The sequence below is a fragment of the Leucoraja erinacea genome, chromosome 3 (assembly GCF_028641065.1).
Source record: "Leucoraja erinacea ecotype New England chromosome 3, Leri_hhj_1, whole genome shotgun sequence".
Lineage (NCBI taxonomy): Eukaryota > Metazoa > Chordata > Chondrichthyes > Rajiformes > Rajidae > Leucoraja > Leucoraja erinaceus.
In genome coordinates this window covers 23214858-23233883 of record NC_073379.1, presented here as the reverse complement: position 1 = coordinate 23233883, position 19026 = coordinate 23214858, and the positions used below count along the sequence as shown (strand labels likewise).

Here is a 19026-nt window from a genome sequence, read left to right as displayed (position 1 = left end):
TTCTCCCGCAACAGTGGACATCTCCATCACTATCATAGCATTTAATTTTAGTCAACAGAACATTTGTAAAGTAGCTGCAATAAAAACAAAATTCAATGGGAAATCACAGCAAGTCAGGCTGCATCCACGTAGGAAGAATCAGGTTGATATTCCATCATCAATAAACATAGGACCGTACAAAATTGACAAGAAACAGACGAACGGGAGAATAACTGAGATGCCCTTGCTTTCCTCTCCGCCTAAATACTTAGTTTAACAACTACGAAGAAACTACCCTTCTTCGGCCTGAAGAAGAGTCCCTACCTGAAATGTCACCTGCCAATGTTCTCCAGAGATGCTACCTGACCTGCTGAGTTACTCCTAGATTTTGTGCCTCTTTTTGTAAACCAGCATCTGCAGTTCCTTGTGTTTACCCCCTCATTTTGTATATCACTGCTGAGGGGAAAAGATACCTGCTCTCTACTGCTTCACATACTTTTCCTCTTTCTCATTCACTCCCTCGTTCTCCACTGCTGCTTAATGTGGGGGGTAGATGGTTATTTCTTGCAGACACAAGAAAATGCAGTTGCTGGTTTACAAGTTCCTTGCGTCGACTCAGTTTAGATGGTAGAAATGGTGGGGACGTCAAAGGTTGTTGGAATCACTCACCTTGGGTTTTTTCTCCACCTGCTCAGTCTTGGGGCCTTGATGAGCCAACAGGGAATGGATCTCCTTCCAGTCTTTGTCTAGTTTCTCCGTTAGCTCCTGGGCCATGTCCCGCTGAACTTGCCGTTCATGCTACACAAAGCACAATAAGCCGTTGTTACCAAGGATTGTTATAGCAAGGGGAATGGAGTGTAAAAACAACATAAATCAGCACTCAACAAAGGTTTGCGTTAGCAGCTCAAGAACAAGATAGGAAGGCTGACACGAGCAATAGTCACCACTCCAATGGTGCCATGGATGAATTGGAGCGAGAAGGAAATATCTCTCCTTGTTCATCGAATATAGAACTAAACTGTACAGCACAGGAACAGGCCCTTCGGCCCAATGTTTTTGCCCAATATGTTGTCTAGCTGAACTGACCTCATCTGCCTACAAGTGATCCATACCCCTCCATTCCCTGCAAATCCATGTGCCTATCTAAAAGCTTCCTAAACACCACTATTGTATCTGCCTCCACCACCTCCCCTGTCAAGGAAAGATATTCTCACAGAACCAGAGGACATATGTGTGTGGTGAGGGGGGAAAGATTTAATAGGAACCAGTGAGAACCTTTTTTACTCTGAGGGTGGTGGGTATATGGAACCAGCTGCCAGCGGAGGTAGTTGTGGCAGGTACTATAATAGATTGAATGGACACTTGGACAGGTAGATGGGTTGGAAAGGTTTAGAAGGATATGGGCTAAATTCGGGTAAATGGGATTATATTAGATGGGACATCTTAGTCGGCATGGGTGAGTTGGGCGATAGGGACCTTTTCTGCATTGTATGACTGTACAGTAGAGACAGCTCAGAAAAGATTCACAAGACTAATTTCCATGAAGAAATGGCTATCTTAAGATGAAAGCTTAAGTAGATTATATCTATGCTCATTACAGTTTAGAAGAATGACAATTTGGAACATGCAAAATTCAGAGAATTGGTACAGCAGTTGCTGCAAAGCTGCTCTGGTGGGGAATTCTTGAACTAGAGGATACTTCTGGAGAGAAATATATAAAACATTAGCAGTATATACAATTCTGAGAGGCATGGGTAGGCAGGACAGTCAGAAACTTTTTCTCAGGGTGGAAACATTCTGCACAATAGATACAAGGTGAGAGTGGGAAAGTTTAATGGAGATGTGCCTGTCAATTTTTTGTTACACAATGAGTGCTGGGGGCCTGAAACGCAGTGCCAGGGGCGGTGGTGGACGCAGATACGATAGTGGCTTTTGAGAGGCTTTTAGATAGGCACATGGAAGTGCAAGAAACAGTGGGAAATAGATCATGTACAGGCAGATGAAACCTGTTTAACTTGGCACCTTGTTGGAACAAACATTGTGGGCCAAAGAGCCCGTTCTTGTGTTGTACTGTTCTATGTTCCAGAATTTGTGCAGCACGGTGGTGCAGCGGTAGAATTGCTGCCTTACAGTGCCAGGGCCCTGGGTTTGATTCTGACTCAGGGTGCCGTCTATACGATTCGACTTTCATCAGAGTGCTTCCACATTCCGAAGACATGTGGGTTTATAGGTTAATTGGCTTCTGTAAATTGTCCCTCATGTGTGAAGGATAAAACTATTGTGCGGGTGATCGTTGGTCAGTGCGGACTCGGTGGTCCGAAGGGCCTGTATCTCTAAACTAAACTAATAAGTTTTAGCTGAGACGAGGGAGGAATTTTGTTTTTCAAAGTAACATGAATCTTCCGAATACTCCACTCCCAAGTGTGGTGGTAGAGTCCTGAGTGTGATCATGACTTAGACTGACATATATTAAGATGAGAATGGAATCAAGGGTACAAGGGGCTGGTAGGAAAGTGGAATTGGGGCCAACATCCATGATCTTATTGAATGTTTATGCAGACTTGAGGGGCCTTTTGGCATATTCTTGGTCTGACATGTTTTGGGTTTTTTTAAAGCCAGCCAAGTCCCTCAATCAATTTTGAACAGAGCATTGCCTCAGTGTGGAATTTAATTCAGATAATGGACATGCCAAACACAACAAACTGAAAAAGCTAGCTGCATGAGAAATTATATTTTTCCTGGCCTATTTTAAAATGAAGGTTTTCACTCATCAAAGGTTCACCCTGTCGGCGAACAAGATAGGAATGCTGATATGCACAATAATCACCACTCTAATGCTGCAAGGAATGAATTGGAGGGAGAAGGAAATTTATACAAATTGAACTTCTGAACAGAAATATTTGGAAAAAAATGTTCATAAAATTCAGAGACGATGACATAGTTCAATATTCAAAGGGGATTAAATGCACATATTCTTACAGGTTCTTCATAATAGGTCTCCATCTTTACTTTAGAGATACAGTATGGAAACAGGCCCTTTGACCCACAGAGTCCATGCTGACCAGCGATCACCCTGTACACTAGCACTATTCTATACACCAGGGACAAGTTACAATTTACAGAAGCCAATTAACCTACAAAACTGCAGTCTTTGCAGTGTGGGAGGAAGCCAGAGCACCCGGAGAAAACTCACCTGGTCATCGACAGAACGTACAAACTCCGTGCGGACAGCACCCATGGTCAGGATTGAGCCTAGGTCTCTGGTGCTGTAATGCTGCAACTCTACCACTGCGCCACTGTGCTACATTTGGTGGATTGTTTGTGAATTGGCAAGCTTTTTGCTGGCAAAACATTACGTGCACACTGGAAAATACCAGGATCCAAACTCCGTACAGAATCTTGTTGCAGTTGTGGGAGTTGCAGAAGATATACAATCTTAGAGTGGTGTAAACTGATGAGATTTGTCTTTGTTTTCAGAGTTAAATCACAATCAGTAACAATCACCTGGATATTGAGCAATGCAGTGGTGTACCTTTGCTATCAACATTATTTATTGTTAAAGGTGTGGGGCATGAAAAGCATAACTCTAAATAGCTGAGATGACACCTTAAAGCTGTACTTGGCTGCTCGTAATTCATTCACACCCCAGGGCTTCTTTCCTTCTCCACCCATACTGTTTCTCCATCCAAATAGTTTCTGAAGATGTAGACGCTTGAAGCCATTAACTCCCCTCCCATCCCTCCAAACAATTACCCAACCCTGTACAAAATACAGTGCATTCCATGAGCTTTATCGCCTCTCCTCCTGCTCCACTGCAGAAACCCAGCCTTGTTACTGTTAAATGCCTCGACATTCACAGACAGTTTATTCCCAGCTGTTATCAGGTAACTTAATGGCCCTGGGTCTATGTTATCACACTTTCACATCCACTGCCTACACGCGAGAAGCAATTTACAGCGGCCAATTAACCTGCAAACCCACATGTCTTTGGGATGTGGGAGGGAGAGCGAAGCACCAGGAGGAAACACACATGGTCACAGGGAGAACGTGCAAACTCCTCACAGACAGCATCCGAGGTCGGGATCGAACCCAGGTCTCTGACGCTGTGTGGCAGCGGCTCTGCCAGCTGCTCAACTGTGCAATGTTCCCAATACTTGGAGCCACTATTCCCATTGCTTGGAGCCGCCAGTGCTTCTGTATCTTCTGCAGACTGCATTCTTTGGTCAAGCTTTAATCTCGCACACTCACTTCCTGCTGGGTTAGCAACCATTAGGTCTCCAATGTCCCATCAACGTTGCTCTCCCTAGCTTCCTTTTCATGTGATATCAGTGAGCGTAGAATGAGAGTTTATATTGCAGCGAGTGATTAAAAATTAAACATCACCAATGTCAACAACCCGCAGCCATGTGGCTCAGAGCACAAGATGTGGCATGTTTGACTAATGCATTACCATGTCCCACCCGACACCGTATGCTGTAATACTTCCAGCGGTCTGCAAAGCGTACCTTCTCCTTTTTGGATTTAACGATAAGTTCTTCAATGAGCTCTCTCCGTGATTTGGGCTTCTGTGCCTCTTCCTCTTCACCAGGCTTAGATGCTTTCTTCTGCAGCAATCCACCACCTCCAAAGTGTGCAACAGCTGTAAACTCAGCTGTGGGCATTGAATCAACATGTGACTTAAGTATCTCAGACAACAAAAAAGCCAGACATTTACTCAATGCATTTTTGAGAGAGAATAATGCTTTGCTGCCAAGTCGTTATTAGCCATTGGTAAGGGCTCAGTGTTAACCCTTTTATATCCATCAGAAAGTCTTCTTCGGGTGTTAACACTATACGTCTGTACCGGGGGATTGCTGGACTCTTGGATGAGGTGATAAAGTAAGTTTGGGTTCAACATGGAACTAAGAGCCTAGAATTGCTTTTCCTTGCTATCCTGTCCAATATTCTCTCAACCTCAATCAGATTTCCTTGTCTCTGTCTCAACCTTGTGCACAAATTGGCTGCTGAATGTCCTACATTAATGCAATGACAACACTCCAAAATAAAGCATCTTGCAAAACGCTAGGTGTACGTGGATCATGTGCAGGCAGATATGATTAGTTTATCTGGACATCATGTTCAGCATAGTCATTGTGGGCAGAAGGGCCTGTTCCTGTGCTGTACTTTTCTATGTTCTATGCTCTAGAGGTTGAGGCCTGAGCAGATCAGTCATAAATGGCAGGCAGCCACGAGAAGCCAGGTGGCCTACTCCTGCTCCTAATTTCTTTCTGTCGGTCCTGCCTGTCCTGTTTCTCTTTTAACTACTTTGGACAGCTGGATAAACCGGTTGAGTGACCAAAACGCAATGATGTCCCAACACCCTCAAGCTTTATTTATATTGAGCTGAGAGCTCCCCACATTGATGCACATTAGAGCGGATCCATTAGACTTTACTTTAAAGACACAACCCACCGAGTCAGTGCCGACCAGCAATAACCCTGCACACTAACACCATCCTACACACTAGGGACAATTTACAATTTTACTAAATTTAATTAGCCTACAAACCTGTACTTTGGAGCGTGGGAGGAAACTGGAGCACCAGGAGAAAAGTCACACGGTAACAGGAGAACGTGCAAACTCTGTACAGAGAGCACCTGTAGTCAGGATCGAACCCAATCTCTGGTGCTTTAAGGCAGCAACTCTACTGCTGCTCCATTGACACCAATTGTGATTGAATAACAAAGGGATCTTGAGAAAACAAAGTAGTGCAAATGACTAAGTTTACATTTTGCCCGCACTCACCGGACAGCTTGCCCTTCTCTTCTGTCTCACTGTCGCTGTCTGGCATGTCGTTGAAGTTCTCAACGTCTGCCAGGGACTGCCCATAATGGGTGAGCTCTTCCTCCTCGTTCAGGTTGTACATGCTCTTCTTCGTGTGGAGGCGCTGAAACAACACGAGCAACATTTTTACAAGGGCGTCGCCACTAGAAGACCTGAGCTATAGGGGCTCAGAGTTTATTTCTTGGGAGAGCAGGAAGAAGAGGGGTGATCTTATAGAGGTGTATAAAATCATGAGGGGAATAGAAATGGTGTCAAGAGGAAACCATATTGCATTCAACTGTAAACAGTACAGCAAAGGAATAAGGAAATCAAGAACCAGAGGACACAAGTTTAAGATGAGAGAGACAAGATTTAATACGATTCAGAGGGGCAACATTTTTCACTCAGAAGCTGGTGGGTGTATGGAATGAGCTGCCAGAGAAGGTAGTTGAGGCAGGTACAACAACAGCATTTAAAAGACACTTGAACAAGTTCATGAATAGGAAAGGTTTAGAGGGATATGGGCCAAATATGGGCAAATGGGACTAGCTTGGATGGGGCACCTTGGTCAGCATGGACGAGTTTGGCCAAAGGGCTGATTTCCAAGCTGTAATGACTATAACAAGAAAGAATTTAAATGGGTCTGAGTTACAAGGAGATTGAGGATTACAGATTCACAAATCACTGAAAGTGGCAAGGCAAGTTAACAAAGCGACAAAGTGTGCAGTATGAAGCTCGGGTGGCCTCCACAGAATGAGCAGAGGTGTTCTGCAAATCAGTCACCCAATCTTCATTTGGTTTCTCCAATTTTAAGAAGACCACACTGTGAACATGGAATGCACAGCACTAGAATGGAAGAAGAGCAAGTGAATCACAGCTTTACTTGGAAAGATTGTTTGGGTCCAAAGATGGTAGGAAGGGAAGAGGTGAAAGGATCAGTGTTGCATCAACTCTGATTACAAGGTAACATCGTCATATATTGCATTCAACTGTAAACAGTACAGCAAAGGAATAGGCTTTTCGGCTCACAATGTCAAAATCTGCCAGCATGTGATCTATACTTCTCCATTTCCTGCACATCAACTTGCCTATTTAAAAGCCTCTTAACAGCCACTATCATAATCTGCTTCCACCATCACTCCTGGCATCATGTTCTAGGTACCCACCACTATCTGTGTAAAATAATTACCCCATACATCTCCTTTAAACTTTGCTGCTCACACCTTAAAGCTAAACCCTCTAGTCTTTGACATTTACGCTCTGAGAAAAAGATTCTGACTGTCTATGCTAGCCATATCTCTCATAATTTTATATACTTCTAACATGTCACCCCTCAACCTCCAGTGTTCCAAAGAAAACAACCTAAGTTAGTCCAACCTCTCCTAATACAGGTTGCAATTAATACTCCCTGATCCAGGCAGCATTTTGGTAAACCTCTTTTGCACCCTCTCCAAAGCCTTCAAATCCTTCCCAGAATGGGACAATCAGAACTGCATGTAATAGTCCAAATGCAGACTAACCAAAGTCTAATAGCGTTGCATCATAACTTCCTGACTCTTATGCTCAATATTACAATAAGTATTGAGAAACTTATAGTCATATGCACAGGTCCGGTGAGGTGCAGGCATAATGAAAATCTTGCATGTACAAAACAAGCAATAAAACTATACGCTGTACTGTTTCCTTTCTCGCTTTGCACCACCTTCCTGATTGTACTTTTGTATGGTCAATTGTACTTATTTTATATATTTGGATTTTTCACTGTATCTTTCTACACATGACAACATTTACCCAATACCGAAAGTCTGTTAATTTCCACCTTGAATATATTCTGTGACTCTACCTGCCCAGTTTGCGGGGATAGATTCACGAAGTACTACAGAGAGCACATACTCAAAGCTATCATTTGGCACTCAGACTCACAGCTCAGAGTCCTGCCTGCCACCAACTACAAGTATCATGTCTTCCAAGTTATAAATCAAGCCTGGAACGTGCAGAGTACCGTGTGAAGAAAGAAGATCAAGATCATTTTCCCCAAACTGTTGAAAGAAGATTGTCACCTGCCGCTCGAGGGAGAATCTCTTTGCCATCTTCTGATCCTCTGTTAACTCTGCATTATATTCACCGAACCTTTTGTCAATAAACGTGTTGGACTTCCCCTGGTTCTTGTATTCTTTCAGCAAAGTCTCGGTACGCTGGAAAACATGAACAATAAATGCAACATAAGTTTTACCTGCAGAAACAGACAGCATGACACTCAGCTATTTACTTACAATTGATTAAAAAAAAATAATAATCTTGAAAGAGTTTTTTAAAACAAATATATTGCTAATAAATCAACCTCCCTTCCATTGACTCCATTTACCCTTCACGCTGCCTTAATAATGACAATAAATTTGAATACAATACAATACAATAATAAGGCCACCAGCATAATCAAGGACCAGTCGCACCCTGGTCACTTCCTCTTCTCCCCTCTCCCATCAAGCCAGAGGTACAGAAGTGTGAAAACAGGCAACTCCCGATTCAAGGACAGTTTCTTCCTATCGGGCAACTGAACCACTCTATCAACGTAGATAGAGAGTGGTCCTGAGCTACTATCTACCTAATTGGAGACAGTCAGACTCTCTATAATTGGACTTTACTAGACTTTATCTTGCACAAAATGTTATTCCCTTTATTATTTATCAATACACTATGGATGGTTGGATTGTAATCATGTATGTCTTTCTGCTAACTGGTTAGAACGCAAAAAAGTTTTTCACTGTACCTCAGTACACGTGACAATATAATAAACTAAACTAGCAAAAAACCCCATATAACTATAGTAGTTCAAACACCTCCTTTGTGCTATAAATCCCGATGATTCTACAGCCAGCTTTCTAGTTCATCGGAAGTCAATTAAAAGTGAGAGCGTGCAGAATAAACTTTAGGTTTTCATAAAAATAACAACATAGAATGTATCAGATCATGGCACATTGCAGCTTTTGTTGAATATCTTTTTTCTCTCCTGTGTGGTGATATGGTGGAATTGTTCTGACGCTGGCTCAATGAAGTTAACAAGGATAAATAAAAACTCATTAAACAGAATCACCATTTCAACTGATGAAATACAAAGTGCTGGAGGAACTCAACGAGACAGGCAGCATCTGGGGAGGGAATGCTGCCTGAAGAAAGATCTCGACCCGAAATGTCGCCTGTCCATTCTCCCCACAGATGCTGCCAGACCCGCTGAGTTCCTTTGGTACTGTGTTTTACCCAAGATTCCAGCATCTGTTGTTTCTTGTATCTCTGCTTAAACTGACAGGATCTAGAGTGCAGAGAAAAAACGAACAGACCAAATTTGTGAATTACAGTGCCCTCCATAATGTTTGGGAGAAAGACCCAGCATTCATTTATTTGCCTCTACTCCACAATTTGAGATTTGTAATTTAAAAAAAAAATCACGTGGTTAAAGTGCGCATTGTCAGATTTTATTAAAGGCCATTTTTATACATTTTGGTTTCACCATGTAGAAATTACAGTTGTGTTTATACATAGTCCCCCCCATTTCAGGGCACCATAATGTTTGGGGCACATGGCTTCGCAGGTGTTTGTAATTGCTCACGTGTGTTTAAATGCTTCCTTAATGCAAGTATAAGAGAGCCCTCAGCACCTAGTCTTTACTCCAGTCTTTCCATCACAATTGGAAACATTTATTGCTGTTTATCAACATGAGGACCAAAGTAGTACCAATGAAAGTCAAAGAAGCCATTATGAGACTGAGAAACAACAATAAAACTGTTAGAGACATCAGCCAAACCTTAGGCTTCCCAAAATCAACTGTATGGAACATCATTAAGAAGAAAGAGAGCACTGGTGAGCTTACTGATCGTAAAGGGACTGGCAGGTCAAGGAAGACCTCCACAGCTGATGACAGAAGAATTATCTCTATAATAAAGAAAAATCCCCAAACACCTGTCCGACAGATCAGAAACACTCTTCAGGAGTCAGATGTGGATTTGTCAATGACCACTGTCCGCAGAAGACTTCATGAACAGAAATACAGAGGCTACACTGCAAGATGCAAACCACTGGTTAGCCGCAAAATTAGGATGGCTGGGTTACAGTTTGCCAAGAAGTACTTAAAAGAGCAACCACAGTTCTGGAAAAAGGTCTTGTGGACAGATGAGATGAAGATTAACTTTTATCAGAGTGATGGCAAGAGCAAAGTATGGAGGAGAGAAGGAACTGCCCAAGGCCCAAAGCATACCACCTCATCTGTGAAACACAGTGGTGGGTGTATTATGGATTGAGTATGTATTGCTGCTGAAGGTACTGGCTCACCTATCTTCTTTGGTGATACAACCGCTGATGGTAGTAGCATAATTAATTCTGCAGTGTATAGATACATCCTATCTGCTCATGCCTCAAATGCCTCAAAACTCATTGGCCGGCAGTTCATTCTACAGCAACAAAGGAGTTTTTCAAAGCTAAAAAAGGTCAATTCTTGAGTGGCCAAGTCAATCACCCGATCTGAACCCCATTGAGCATGCCTTTTATATGCTGAAGAGAAAACTGAAGGGGACTAACCCCCAAAAGAAGCATAAGCTAAAGATGACTGCAATACCGGCCTGGCAAAGCATTATCAGAGAAGACACCCAGCAACTCGTGATGTCCATGAGTCGCAGACTTCAATCAGTCATTGCATGCAAAGGATATGCAACAAAATACCAAACATGACTACTTTCATTTACATGACATTGCTGTGTCCCAAACATTATTGTGCCATGAAATGGGGGGACTATGTATTAACATTGCTGTAATTTCTACATGGTGAAACCAAAATGTATAAAAATGACCTTTAAACAATGTGCACTTTAACTGCATGTGATTTTTTTCTATTACAAATCTCAAATTATGGAATACAGAGGCAAATAAATAAATGATGGATCTTTGTCCCAAACATTATGGAGGGCATTGTAGATTGAAATTAGACGTAAAAAGATAAATAATCAAATGAATATTGAATTAAGAGAAAGTAAAAAGATGTATGAAACAAAGGAAAGTTTAAGTAACTAAAACAAAACAGTCCACCTACAAGGGTTTTTGGATCAAATATATTGTTGGCATTATAGTGATCAATTGTCGGCATGGACGTGAGGCCAAAGGGCCCGTTTCCATTCTGTATCTCTAAAACTAAAACAGTCCATAGCACAGGCCAAACTCCCCACCGTCGACTCCATCTACACTTCACACTGCCTTAGGAAAGCAGCCAACATAATCGGACGACCCATCCTGGTCACTCCTTCTTCTTCCTGCTCCTGTCCAGCAGAGAATAGACAATAGGTGCAGGAGTAGGCCATTTGGCCCTTCGAGCCAGCACCGCCATTCACTGATATCATGGCTGATCATCCACAATCAGTATCCCGTTCCAGTGTTCTCCCCATATCCCCTGACTCCGCTATCTTTAAGAGCTGTATCTAACTCTCTCTTGAAAGCCTCCAGAGAATTGGCCTCCACTGCCTTCTGGGGCAGAGAATTCCACAGAGTCTCAACTCTCTGTGTGAAAAACCTTTTCCTCATCTGCGTTCTAAATGGCTTACCTCTTATTCTTAAACTGTGATCCCTGGTTCTGGACTCTCCCACCATTTCCTGCCTCTAGCATGTCCAAACCCTTAATAATCTTTTATGTTTTAATAAGATCCCCTCTCATCCTTCTAAATTCCAGAGTATACAAACCCAGCCGCTCCATTCTGTCAGTCCCGCCATCCCGGGAATTAATACAGAAGCTTGAAAGCATGAACCACCAGACTCAGAAACAGCACCTTCCCTGTTATTATCAGGCTTCTGAACCGTCCTTCTATAAGCTAGGGTACCGTCTGATCCACCTCTATCCTATTGAGGACATTGTCTATGGAATTGGAGCGCTACATTGCTGAAAACTATATATCCTGCACTTTGTACATTGCCCTTTGCTGTATCTGTGGTACTTGAGTTTATACTATGTATGGTATTTCTGATCTGTTTGGATAGTATGCAAAACAAAGCTTTTCACTCTACCTCAGTACAGGTGACAATAATAAACTTAAAGCTAAACTTATTTGGCAATTTGCAAGGCTGCAGGAAAAGAGCCGAGGCAGAGGACTAATCGGACTGCTGTTATAAAGAGTCCATACAAGCACAATGCGCGGGGCACTCTACCCCCAACCACCCCGGCTCCATAATCAGTATTAGATTGTGGGACATACTGCTTATGTAAAAATTACTCTTAAGGGCCTGTTCCACGGCGATTTTTTTTAGGCGACTGCCGGCGTCATTGACTGACGTATCAGGTGGCCGAAAGATTTTGAACATTTCAAAATCCAGCAGCGTCAAAAAAAATGTTGCGGCACTTGAGGAGACACCGAGCGTCAATGCGTCGTCACGCCACAACTCTATCGGTGACCTGATACGCCAGTCAATGATGCCCACAGTCGCTGAAAAAAATTGCCAAGTGGGACAGACCCTTTGAGTTAGTGCGAACACTCTAATTTACTAATATTAATTCAGATGGGTGTGCAAGAAGAAACTGCAGATGCTGGTTTAAACTGAAGATAGACACAAAAAGCTGGAGTAACTCAGCGGGACAGGCAGCATCTCTGGAGAGAAGGAAGGGGTGACATTTTGGGTCGAGACCCTTCTTCAGACTGCTGTTTCAGATGGTGCTGGAAACGTGGCAACTGTTTGTGTAATGCCTCAGTGAAGTCTTCTATTCTTACACTACAATCGTTGCACATTGTATTTATATATTATTGTGCATATGTATAGTATGACTTTACTGTATTGTATGCAAAACAGAATTTCACGGTGTCTAGGCATATGTGATGGTAAAGTACCATTGAATTATTATACAAAACCACCAACAATTTTCTGGCAACCTTGGTTCGATAGCCTTGCTGAATTATGCGTTTTGCCAGACCAACATAGGCCATGGCCATGGGGGAGCCGAGATACCGGCCCACAAAGTCAGCTGCGGAAGTTGGCTATAGGAACGGATCTGCTGGCTCCGGCCGGGCCGGGCCGGAGTTCCAGAGCCGTGATGCTGAGGGTAAATTCGACCCGCAAATCAGCCGCAGGAGCCCCGATGAGGTTGATACCAGCCACCTCACCCAGTCTAGGCGCCACATTTTCAGGGGGGATTTCTGAGGGGATTTCAGGTGCTCTCTCGTGATTAACAGAGGTGGCCGGACTACCAGTTGCCGGAAAATAGGTGGTGGACCTATACTCTAAATTAGTATAAATACTTGAAATTAGTACAAATACTCTTACTCTTTTAATAGATTTGGATCGAGATACTCCAGGCAGACCTCGGTCATGCTTTGTCTTTCGGCCAAGGATATCGAACTTCTGCTTGTTAATTTTCACCTCAAACGGATTTGACTTGATATCTCGTGCAGGTTTCTTCTTCCGTATTTTATTGGAGGCGGTTTTCTTCTGAACTTTCCCCATCTTTTACAGTTCTGAATAAATGCAAAGTGAAAGAATCCTTTACAACATATACGTTTGATGCCTGTCATTTAGATGCATGTCTGTGCCAGGACACAAGAAGATGATCGCTACTTGGAAGTTATGCTTTTTAAATATTGTACTTTTTAAACATTATCCAGCTTGGACAAGTAATCATTACTACTTCGGGTTTCCAAATCTCGCTCAGTGTGTTTCTAGAAGTTTCAGCACTTAACTAGCAAGTTACCTGATTCCATCACACATTAGATGGTCATAGAACTGCACAAGAAAAGGCCCTTCAGTCCATCAATGAGTGGTTTAACCCAAGAATGAGTGGATTAAGAAATGAGCGTTTGACAGCACTGGGCCTCTACTCGCCTGAGTTTAGAAGGATGAAGGGGGTGACCTCATTGAAACTTACTGAATAGTGAAAGGCCTGTATAGAGTGCATGCGGAGAGAATCTTTCCACTAGTGGGAAAGTCTTGGACCAGAGGTCATAGCCTCAGAATTCAAGGACCTTCCTTTAGAAAGGAGATGAGAAGGAATTTATTTAGTCAGAGGGTGGTGAATCTGTGGAATTCATTGCCACAGAAGGCTGTGGAGGCAGTCAATGGATATTTCTAAGGCAGATAGATAGCTTCTTGATTAGTACAGATGTCAGGGGTTATGGGAAGAAGGCAGGAGAATGCAGTTAAGAGGGAGATAAATCGGCCACAATTGAATGGTGGAGTAGATTTGATGGGCCGCATAGCCCAATTCTGCTCCTATCACTTATGAACTTATAATGTCTGAGCCAAACATGATGCCAACGCCATCTCCATCTATCTACACAGAACCCCATGCATAAGAGTCATCCTTACTGCATACTTCCTTTCCAGCCAATTGAAAAGCAAGCACACTATATAGACACAAAAGGCTGGAGTAACCCGGTGGGACAAGCAGAATCATAGGAGAGAGGAATGGGTGACGTTTCATGTCAAGACCCTTTTTCGACACGAAATGTCATCCATTTATTCTCTCCAAAGATGCTGCCTGTCCTGCCAAGTTACTCCAGCATTTTGTGTCTATCTTTGGTGTACACCAACATCCATCCTACACAACACTGTATATTCATATGATCCATCAAGCAATTACTTTTCCTCTTAGGTTTTTATAATAAAAATTGAAGGTTGTAGAATAATGCCCATCAGCTCAATGAGTCTACACTGACCATCAAACACCCATTTACACTCCTCGAATACTAACCCCAATTGTTTTATTACCGACACATTCCCATCAGTTTCCTTCTTCTCCCCTCTCTCATTTTCCCACTGTTATTAGAAGATGACCTTGAAAACACATACCCAACATAAAATTTGAAACGCACACTGTAATACTATATTTCCCACTGCACTACTATTATCTAAATTATTAGCACCACCTGGGTGTCATGGTACCAGTCTGGACCTGCAGCACAAACGAATTAGGATTTGAGTTTCAGATCTACTGCCTCAGGGTCTTGTAGACCCCTTGCGTACACTTTTTAAAATCTTGACACTTTATCTGTAGCAGTCAGGATGCTTATGAAGAAAACTGGATAGACTTGTAATACTAGAATTTATTCTGAAACTTACCATGTGCTTTTTCCCTATTTAGGGCACTACTTAAGGTTGCACTTGAGTACTTTTTTTGAAGTACTCATACATGGAAATGAGTGTGGCCCTTGTGGCCCTTAAGGGCATCAGGGGATAGGAAAGGTTTAGATGGCTATGAATGGCCGTGCAGGCTCGAAGGGCCGGGCCTATACCTATGTTTTGTGGCACTTGAGTACGGTTTGAAGTACTCATACATGGAATGATTATGGATAGGAAAAGTTTAGATGGCTATGGGCCTATACCCAGGCAGGTGGGACTATTGTAGATGGGGCATCTTGATCAGTATGGGCAAGTTGGGCCAAAAGGTCTGTTTCCATGCTGTGTGACTCTATTGCCAGCACGGCATGCAAAACAAAAAGATTTTCCACAATGTCTCGGGACACATGATAATAATAAAACAATACCAACTCCCTGCCCCCCACCCCTTCCCCCCAGATTCTATCACCCATCTACACAAGGGTCAATTTACAGTGGCCAACATAGAATTCAATGTTCATGCTGTTGGGCTGTAGACTACCTGGGAAGAATAATGTTCCCAGGGAGGCTGTTCCTCCAGTATGCATTAAACCCCATCCTGGCAGCAGAGGTTGAAGGTCAGGTCAGTGCAGGAATAGGGAGGGTGTTGTGCTCATGAAGAATTCCCAATCGTCTCACCTACCTCATTGCCACCGTTGCACTATTTTTTAAAATCTACACTTTCACTGCAGCTATAACATTATATGCTGCACGGTTTATTTTCTCTTTTTGCACTCAGGGATGGTGTGATTGTATTTGTAAACGGCACAAACTGCTCTCGTGAATGGTCTGACTGCACTTGACAGTGGTGTGATTGGACCGGGTAGGTAAAAGGTTTAGGTTTATCATTATCATTATGTGTACCGATGTACAGTGATCCATAGATAGAGAGATACAGCAGACAACAGACCCTCCCCCCAGATTCTGCCCCTCACCCACATAGAAGGGGCAATTTACAGCAACCAAATAACCCAGCAGCGGGGCACTAACAACAAACCTGTGCCTGGGATGGCTGGGTGGAGGGTGCTGGGGGTGGCCTCCACTGGGTCACTTTGATTGAGGCTGCGGGGACAGCAGAGGCTCGACGGCCACCACTCCTGGCGTTAGCCCACGGGGCCTGTCCCCAAAGCCCGGGCTCCGGCACCAGACTCACCGGTCGCTATGGAGACGGACCGTTCGCCCGTTGCCGCGGAGACCGCTCTCGTCGCCACGTGCAGCCCAGCACCGGCACCGGCGAGCTATCCGTCCGTCTGCCCCAGCCAGAACTTCCGCTTCCGGCTTCCGCCATGTTTGTTGGGGGCAAGTGGAGCTTCCGGGGTGAAGCTGTGAGGGGCAAGTGGAGCTTCCGGGGTGAAGCTGTGAGGGGCAAGTCCGGGGTGAAGCTGTCCGGGGTGAAGCTGTGAGGGGCAAGTGGAGCTTCCGGGGTGAAGCTGTGAGGGGCAAGTGGAGCTTCCGGGGTGAAGCTGTGAGGGGCAAGTGGAGCTTCCGGGGTGAAGCTGTGAGGGGCAAGTGGAGTCAAGAGTGTTTTATTGTCTGAAGAAGGGTCTCAACTCGAAACGTCACCTGTTCCTTTGCTCCAGAGATGCTGCCTGTCCCGCTAAGTTACTCCAGCCTTTTGTGTCTGTCGTGTTTTATTGTCATTATTACAGGTATGTCCCAGATAGAACAATAACATTCATACTTGCAGCAGCACAACATAATATAGGACAGTAAACGAGAAAGAGTTAATTTTGTGTATCAACATATATATATATACATACACATATACATATGAAGAAGAGTCTCGACCTGAAATACCACCCATTCCTTCTGTCCAGAGATGTTGACTGTCCCATTGAGTTACTCCAGCATTTTGTGTTTATCTTTGGTTTAAACCAGCATCTGCAGTTCCTTCTGACCCACATATCTGTGTGTGTGTCATCTAATGTGCTGGAGAGCCTTACCATAAAACCCACGCTGCAGCTTGACAACCAGGATATTGCAAGCAATGTCACATTTCACATTCAAAATTAAAATTATTCATTAAAATATATGCAAGAAGTACAAAAAAAACAGTGGAAGAGTAGAAACAAAGAACTGCAGATGCTGGTTAATACACAAAAGGACACAAAGTGCTGGATTAAACAGGTCAGACAGCATCTTTGGAGAACACGAATAGGTGACATTTCAGGTCGAGGCCTTTTTCTGGACTTGCGTTTTAGGTCGAGACATGGTTCAATGGTACTTCATAGTTTAGTTTAGAGATAAAGTGGGGAAACAGGCCCTTTGGGGCACCGAGTCCACACCGCCTATCAATCAAACGTTCACACTAGTTCTAAGTCATCCCACTTTCACATCCGCTCCCTACAAACTAGCGCAATTCACAGAGGGCAATTAATCAATTAATTACAAACCCGTATGTCTTTTGGACATGGGAGGAAACTAGAGCACCCAGAGGAAACCCACATGTGGAAGAACGTGCAAACTCTGCACAGACAGGATCAAATTCGGGTCTCTGGCACAGTGAGGCAGCAGCTCTACCAGCTGTGACACTGTACAGTTTATTGTCAGAGTCACCCCAGTATAATTTTAAAAATTTTTTTTGCATAAGTATAAGAGTGTAAGACAGTAGACTACATTGAGTCTGTGGACAAGAGTCACCAGATCTACTAGAAAATGGCCTCTGTCTCCTTCTATTTGTGATATTAGAGAGGTGAGGGCCAGGACTTCTGAAGAAAGCGGGAGTTGGTGTTGCTGAGGCAAGAAGCCAATTGGCATGGAGCACTGTGTGGATCTCGGGCTAGTGAGAGAACTACAAGTGGAGAAATATTGAATACATACATACATTCAAGACATATGTAACTGTGAGTGGATCCCAAATGTGCCATATGGAATTGTAGATGGAAACCATGTGGAATGTTGGAACTAGTGGCAACAGCGGAAGACTGTTGAAGTGAGTTTTCATTGCAGCATTTCAGGAGTGTCTGTGACTGAGGGGAGAACACGTAGAAGCATATAGAATTATGATAAGGGAGACAGAATATTTTTTTCAGGGAGGAAATCTAAAAGAATAGAGGGCAGGGGAGAGGGGGGACGTTTTAAAGAAGTGTGGCTTTTTTCCCACACAAAAATTGTTTTTTTTTTCGTACCGAGGGTAGTGGATGCCTGGAATGTGCCATCATAGATGGTGGAGGTGGAGGGAGATACAATAGTGGTGTTTCAGAGGCTTTTGGATAGGCATATGGATATGCAAGGAATGGAGGGATATGGATCATGTGTAGGCAGAGTGGATTAGTTTATCTTGGCATTATGATAAAGCATGTGAATCCCTGAATTTCTCTAGCCTAGCGGGTTGTGGAAGCTACATCGCTGGAGGGACTTGAAGAGGAAGATGGAAAGACTGGGGAATTATGAGCAATGGAGAGCTGGTACAGAAAGAGTGGAGGCCTGGGGCAGATCAGTCATGGACAGGAAAGGTTTAGAGGGATATGGGCCAAACAGGATGATCTTAGATGGGGCATCTTGGTGGGCATGGACTCGCTGGGCCGAAAGGCTCAGAGGTCAATAACATTCTCCATTAGGCCTGGTTCACCCGCTGCGGAACCAGGAGAGGGATGCCGCCAAGCGCCGGCCCCTGCTCGTCCCCGAGGACCGGAGAGGGGATGGAGGGAGTCGGGGACCGTGGCGGATGCTGGAACTAGGGGGCCGGTAAGAACCATGGTCATACCTTCCGCTCCCTCAAGGTCGGCTGCTGGAGGCACCCCTAGAGCACAAAGGATAAACTGGACGGGTGAGTGAGGAGAGGGATGACGGTTCGCGGGATAATCCAGGAGTGATGGCTGTAACAGGTCTTTATGGTCAACTTGGACTATGAAAAGGGTGCCTTGCATATGGACTCAGCATATGAACTCACTGGGCTGTTTCTATGCATTCTGTATGTAATCTGGGATTTATTTATATATGGCAATAAATTAAATTAAAATTATTAGTGCAGGAAGAAATTGCAGATGCTGGTTTAAACCAAAGATAGACAGAAAAAGCTGGAGCAATTCAGCAGGGACAGGCAGCATCTCTGGAGAGAAAGAATGGGTGACATTTCGGGTCGAGACCCTTCTTCTATCCAGAGATGCTGCCTGTCCCGCTGAGTTA

At 43.8% G+C, this 19026-nt stretch overlaps 1 protein-coding gene across 3 annotated transcripts in view; it reads right to left on the bottom strand.

Moving 5' to 3' along the window:
* The window catches only part of nop14 (NOP14 nucleolar protein homolog (yeast)), a 48240-nt gene extending 32040 nt beyond the window's left edge, over positions 1-16200 (bottom strand). Inside the window, exons 1-6 of one of the 3 annotated variants that reach the window (XM_055632287.1) lie at positions 16052-16200; positions 13072-13262; positions 7842-7976; positions 5764-5905; positions 4485-4630; positions 649-777 (exon numbers count right to left, since the gene is read on the bottom strand). In XM_055632287.1, the coding sequence (XP_055488262.1) occupies positions 649-777; positions 4485-4630; positions 5764-5905; positions 7842-7976; positions 13072-13251 (732 nt within the window). In that variant the 5' untranslated portion in view covers positions 13252-13262; positions 16052-16200. Of the gene's footprint in view, positions 1-648; positions 778-4484; positions 4631-5763; positions 5906-7841; positions 7977-13071; positions 13263-15895 lie in introns of all 3 variants that reach the window. The other 2 variants (XM_055632286.1, XM_055632288.1) reach the window with 2 other exon arrangements.
* Between the last annotated feature and the right edge of the window lie 2826 nt (positions 16201-19026).